The 5,903-nt window shown below is 52.4% G+C and overlaps 1 protein-coding gene across 6 annotated transcripts; it reads right to left on the bottom strand.

Moving 5' to 3' along the window:
* Positions 1-2,301: 2,301 nt before the first annotated feature.
* PSRC1 (proline and serine rich coiled-coil 1) lies at positions 2,302-5,903 on the bottom strand. Of its 6 annotated transcripts, XM_055586887.1 has the most exons (8): positions 5,736-5,868; positions 5,372-5,429; positions 5,223-5,280; positions 4,350-4,791; positions 3,891-4,005; positions 3,546-3,794; positions 3,134-3,227; positions 2,772-2,910 (listed from the first exon to the last, which is right to left on the bottom strand). In XM_055586887.1, the coding sequence occupies exons 2-8, from the start codon at positions 5,388-5,390 to the stop codon at positions 2,907-2,909; spliced, it is 981 nt and encodes a 326-aa protein (XP_055442862.1). In that variant the 5' UTR covers positions 5,391-5,429; positions 5,736-5,868; the 3' UTR covers positions 2,772-2,906. The 6 variants fall into 6 exon arrangements, with proteins under 6 accessions (XP_055442859.1, XP_055442861.1, XP_055442858.1 ...); XM_055586884.1 differs by lacking the exon at positions 3,891-4,005 and having other exon boundaries at positions 2,302-2,910; positions 5,813-5,903; XM_055586886.1 differs by lacking the exon at positions 3,891-4,005 and having other exon boundaries at positions 2,302-2,910; positions 5,372-5,424; positions 5,813-5,882.

Raw genomic sequence — 5,903 nt, 5'->3', positions numbered from 1 at the left:
CACCGTCACTGTGTCCTCCTGTGTGCGGCCCTGTCCTTCCAGAGGGGATAGGCCTGGTCTCTGGAAAACAAGAGCAGGCAGGGCCCTGGGAGGGCCCAGGTCAGGGGACTCAGACATCCTCTACCGACACTTGCAGCAGTGAGCTACCCCCGAGTAGCCTCATCAGTACTGAGCCCATGTCCTGGCATTTCCAAGGAAGATGTGACCGATAGCAGGGAAAGGATGCTTTTCACCAGGACAGGAGGGACCTGTATGGCTGGAGAGGCTGCACAGAGCAGGCAGGATTCCAGCTGAGTCCTGTTCTGGGAGCAGAATTCAGGAGGTAGGCAGGGCTGAGTTAAGAGGCTGGTGGGAATTGAAAGGTGCTCAGTGACTAGGTACCTCCTGACTTCACTGCTCTGGGCCGTCTTGTGTTTCTCCACATCAGAAATAAAGCAACTATTCATACTCTAGCCAGCTGTACACTCTTCCACATCATTTGTGTTCCCAAGTTTTGTGTTTTTTCGATCTGTTCAACAAACCAGATAGGGACTTCACATGGGGGCCACAGACGGGAGCTGTTTGGAACAAACACTGGAACCAGACTGCATGACTTAATCTCTCTGAGCCTTAGTTTCCCTGCCTGCAAAATGAGGATGATGGCTTCTGCCTAATTGAGCTTTTATGAGAATTAAATGAGTTAACACATGTAAGTGCTTTGAACAGTTCACAGAGCATAGTAAGAGGCCAACAAACCTTGGCTTCCATCCTTGGTGCTACTGGGTTGGGGTGGAGGTAGAGTGCAGAAAGAGAAAAAACAGAAAGCCTGACCAAAAGGGAAGGAAGTAAGCAGGTAGCAAAGGAGAAGGGCAGCTGCTGGGGGGAATTGGGGGGGGCTCCTCCCCAGCTGACGCTGCCTCCTTAACACTGCAATGTTGCTTAAGCAGATTTGCAGCGGGATTGGAAGAGCCGTTAACCTTTAACCAAACCCCAGACTGACCTAAAGGGCAAAAGGAACGTGTCTTATCCTCTTTGGCCACCAGGTGGCAACAACACACGGGTCTGCTGCTTATTTTGCCTCAGGATCCACAGGACCTGGCCCACACCCAGGCCACACAAACATGCCATCTGCTGGCCACGCCTCAGTGTGTGCCTGGACTTGCTTCTGTCAGACACCAGTGCAGGACGCAGTCGGGATGCACACCTGACGTTCTTGCCTCTGCCAAATTTCTCCAGAGCTGAACACTCAGTGTCTGTCTCCACACCCCATCCCTGAACTCAATGTTCAGAAGCCCAGAGGCTGCAGGAGTTGCTGCAAGAGGCTCAAGAAAGGTGATGTGTAGACAGCTATCATGGTGATACAGGTGAATGAACCTGCCGATCAGCCATAAGAAGGAAGAAGCCATGGGTGGGCGTGGTGGGTGGCCCTGGGAACAAGGGGAAGGGCCTGTTAGTGCCTCAGAAGGGGCCTATGGATGTGTAAACCTGGGGCAGGGCACCAGCCGGAACGCACTCCCTTTATCCAGCTGCCTGCAGGCTTCCTTAAGTCAGGGCCTGGCCTCCAAGGACGAAAGTCCTCTCAAAACTCACAAGGAATTGAGCCAGTTCCGGTTCCAAGAATCAACGGCTGTGAGAAAAGGGAGACCCGTGGTTTAATCTGTTAAACCTTTTGTCATTCATTTAACAAACACCCCCATCTTGCACTCAAATTATTTTTTCAGTAAATGAATGAAATCCTCCACCATGTATAACTCACGACACGAGGCACAGCACAAGTTTATAAACCCTGGTGCCAGCCTTCTAGTAGGGGAAAGAAAAGGAGAACACCAACAATTCTAAAGCTGTGAGGCACAACAGGAGGAGGTGATCAGTATCTTCTACCTGAGGCAACCAGCAAACCTGAACACCAGAGTACCCACCCAAGGGCTCCCTCGTCCTTGAAGTACAGCAGACAAGATGCTCAGCTCCAAGGCAGCTCTATTCTCTTACCAGGAAAAGACACCCACATTTAGGATATAAATAATTTACCAAGACCCTGGTTTGACAGGCTCACATACTGTGAATTAAACTATACTTAAGTTGATCTGGACCCACTAATAACATAAGAAGCCTGGAAATGCCTGGGAAGAGGCAGCCTGTTCCCACTGAATGCCAGCAAGGGGGCTACTCATTGCCTGATGAACTGGAATCTTAAGGCCCTCGGGCCTATTCAGACCCCAGCCCGGGAAACCCATCCCGGCTCCCTCATTGAAATTACACAGGAGTTTACTCCAAATCTATTAGAAACTGGAGAAGTATTTACTTCCACATGTACACAGAATATAAAAATATATGCATTTTATTTTAGGAAAAAATGCAGACTGATGGAGTAAGCTTATTATAAACTGGCCCATTAGGAGTCACAGAATCCACAGGAAACAAGTTCTGGAGACCAGATGCCTGCCTCTGCCTCTCCAAACAGGCCTGAGTCCAGGAGAGGATGTGATTCTGGAGGCCTGCTCCTCGGAGAGCAGGGAGGTTGGCCACAGAGGCCATTCACATGTAAATGTCCAGTGAACCGAAGCCCGGGAAGAAAATCAAACTTTGGACCAGGATACAAGAGTGGGGGTGAATGAGGACAAACACTCTCCAGCATTTCTTATTTTCTCTGTGTGAACTCCACCACTGGGAGGCAACCTCTCTTCCCTAGCTAGTTTCAACTCAGAGAGTTTGATTCCCCTCCAGCTCAACCCTAATCCACCCCATCTCCCACAGTCTCTAGTCCTGAAGCACCAGCTGGGGTGGCAGCTCTTTCTTCTATCCCTGGGCCAGATCTGCTAGAATCAGGCCTGCCTCCAAGGAGAAGGCTTGGGAAACCGAACAGAGGTGAGTCCAGGCAGTGGCTGTAGTGGTTTGCTACTGAATTCTTGCTTGCTGTCCTGATCTCTTTACCTAAGGAGACAGAAGGAGGAACTGCTTTAAATTGCCCTTCTTTCACAAGCCCATCTGTCACCAGCTGAATTCAAGTTCCTCAGGGTAGGAAGCAATGGGACTCCGTGCCCCTCGAGGCTCCCTCCTCCTGCCCATCTTGCCTCATGGGATTTGGGGCTGATGGGCAAAACAGCTCGGAAGCCCAGATGATAAGGAAGAAAGAGACAGCATCTCAGTGTCTTACCTGGTAGATCCTGGGACAGCAACTTTCCTAGGAGGCTGCAGATTGCTGCGACCAGCACCAGAAATGGGAAGATTTGGTCGTTGAGGAACAGGAACTTGATGGGAGTCAACAAAAGACATGAGTTAACAGAGAGTTCAAGCGACTTTCTCAAAAAGAAATAGTGCAGTCAAGGCAGACTGAGTCTGGGATAGTGTCTTTCTTCCCCAAGGTAAAAAACATAAGGTATTCGAAAACCAAGGCTTGGACGCTTTGCTCAGGCCCATATCCTCTCCTTAACTCAGTCTCCTCATCTCCAGACACAGCTATAATGAGGGTGGAAGAGTCGCTGTGACCAACTGGGAGAGTGCGTGCATGCTGGGCAAGGGCAAATATTATTCCTTCTGATTTCTTATTCTTGTCTGTTCTTCCTCACCTCTGTGCCCTGCCGCACTTGGTCTTGGAAGTCCTTTCCGAGCTGACAGGGAATCTGAAGGAGGGGCACCTTTGCTGGATGGGACACTCCGGCTGGCGAGTGGCATCCTGTTGCCAGGCCTGGGAACGGCCGAGGGAACAGGCAGTCGACTGCAAGGTTTAGCAGCTGCTCCCTGGGGCCGAGACGGGCGCTGAGAGCTGCCAGCAGAAGGCTGTGGGGCCAAGACTGGTCTGACAGGGGTAGGTGGGCCTGGTGAGAGAAGCAGAGGAATTTCAGGGTTCGCACCACATCCTCCCCACTCCCTACACCCACCCACCCACAGCTTCACTGCTCAGGTCTTCTCACTTGCTGTCGCTCTCCCACTGGGCCCAGCTTTTCCCCGGACCGGAGGAGCTGATCGGGCAAGAGGGGAAGACGCTGGGCTTTTGGAGGCAGGGAACAGATTGCATGTGGGCGACTCCTGAAACACACAGAGGGAGAAAAAGGACTAGAGTGGAAAAAGAATCTGTTCTGCTGGCTGACTCAGGGACAGAGGTGGAGAGTTTCCTAGATCCCAGCAAGAAGAGTAGAAGTTAGCTGCCAACAACAGCAGCGTCACCACCAGCGCCATTTATTGAGAGCTTATTACAGACGTTACAGAGCTTATACACAGATGCTGTGGTACTTGCCTTGCTTATGGCACCTCGTTTAATTCCAACAATTCTACAAGGTAGAAATTGACTATCTTACCAACAAGAAAAATGCCTGTACTGGGTCATGCACAGTGTCGGAGGCACACATCTAAGCCAAGCCCTCTCAACTCACCCTCTTCACACTGGAGGGCTTCTTTCCAGATGTTGTTCGAAGAACCCTGACGGACCCCTTCCTATCGCTGCTCCGGAGTCGGGGTGTCAGGCTGCTTGGAGAGGGGGTGCTCCGAGCCAAAGAGCTCACGGTGGGCAGCAGGTCTCGGACAGGACTGTCCTTGAGCACAAAGGTCTCCCGCCGAGGGCTGGGCTTCACCCTTCGAGGCCCTGAGCCCTCGCCTGTGTTCTCCCGCTCCTGCAGGGCACACTGCTCCAGCTGAGCTGCCAGCCGGTTGGCTTCATGGAGGATTTCTTCCAGCTTCTCCGGACTGAGGGGGCCTAAGCTGAGCCTCAGACCCTGGGGAGTGGGGGCCGCTGCATTTGGGTCACTTCGATGGGAGAGGCCTCGTCGGAGGGGTTTCTCCGGAGTCACCAACACCGCTGCATCTTCTTCCTCTCGACTGAGACAGAAAACAAAGCAGGCATCATGCCCATGGGAGAAGACTGCAAGGGGGACTGGGCAAAACCCCCACAGCAGAGCCAAGAACACAAGTGCAAATCCTGAAGCCCATACTGGCCGTGAGATCTAAGTGATGAAACTCCTGGTTCTACGAGGCCTTCCATGCTTACATGCTGACATTGGAAATTATGCCGGGTGAAGATGCCACAAATCCACTTACCCTTCTTCTTAACACCCTGAAATCTCATTCCAGCTTATCACTCCCCCCATCCCCAGCAATGTCACAGGGCCCTAGTCACCCAGCCACCCAGAAGCCCCAGTGCACCCAATCTTGCTAAATGACCAATCCAGACCTGAGGCCAATAATTCAGCAGTGAGGGGTTAGAAATAATCATTGTGAGAAAAAGGTAAACAGGATAAGGCATCTACTACCTGTCCGATGGTGACAGCCCCCTAAAGTCCAAGGTCTCATCTGCTATAAACTTTACATCTGTAGGGGAGGAAAGAAGGAATGCCAGCTTTGGGTCCCCAACATGGCTCTCAATCACAGGGTCCCATTCTTCCCTCCAGCGTTTCCTTACCTTCTTCTAAATCTTCCATGTTCCAGAAAGCAGGAAAGAGTCAGCTCAGACACCTGAGCTGGAGAGAAAACACCTTTCCTCACGTCTCCATCCTGCCCAAGGCCTCCCAGCTAGACTCCGGGTGCAAGCCAAGGGTTGGGAACAATCGTGAAGGTAAAGCAAGCGTTCCCGCAGTAGGACTTGCCCCTGTAAACTACCTCTGCTACCACCCGGGCATGTACGGGCAGATTGTCCCGCACTCCCATCTCCCTCCACACACTGGCCCCCGCCCCTCTGCGACCCAACCTCCTACCGCTGGAGCGGTCTATGCGCCCCATCTTCCTCCCCGCCACCATCCTCCGGGTTCTTCCTCTCCCCAAGCCACCTTTCTACTCCCCGAAGCACCGCATCCACACCACTTCTGCAGGCCACCCTCAGTTTTCAGTTTCCGAGCCGCCTCACCTCCGGTGGAAGGTGCTTTCCTTCCACAACCTAGTCCCGGGAATCAGCTCCGAGGGGGCGGGGCTCCTTTCGAATCTCTCAGGTCCCACCC

Source organism: Bubalus kerabau, chromosome 6 (assembly GCF_029407905.1).
Source record: "Bubalus kerabau isolate K-KA32 ecotype Philippines breed swamp buffalo chromosome 6, PCC_UOA_SB_1v2, whole genome shotgun sequence".
NCBI lineage: Eukaryota > Metazoa > Chordata > Mammalia > Artiodactyla > Bovidae > Bubalus > Bubalus kerabau.
The sequence above is the reverse complement of the archived record's forward strand: the minus strand, read 5'-3'. Positions and strand labels throughout refer to the sequence as shown.

Excerpts from the sequence above, each read along its gene's own strand:
- PSRC1 (XM_055586884.1), bottom strand. Across the intron at positions 4,792-5,222 it reads GGGCTGTCACCATCGGACAG|TCGAGAGGAAGAAGATGCAG; the intron begins GTAGTAGATGCC and ends TTTCTGTCTCAG. Across the intron at positions 3,795-4,349 it reads AGCCCTCCAGTGTGAAGAGG|GCCCACCTACCCCTGTCAGA; the intron begins GTGAGTTGAGAG and ends TTCTCTCACCAG.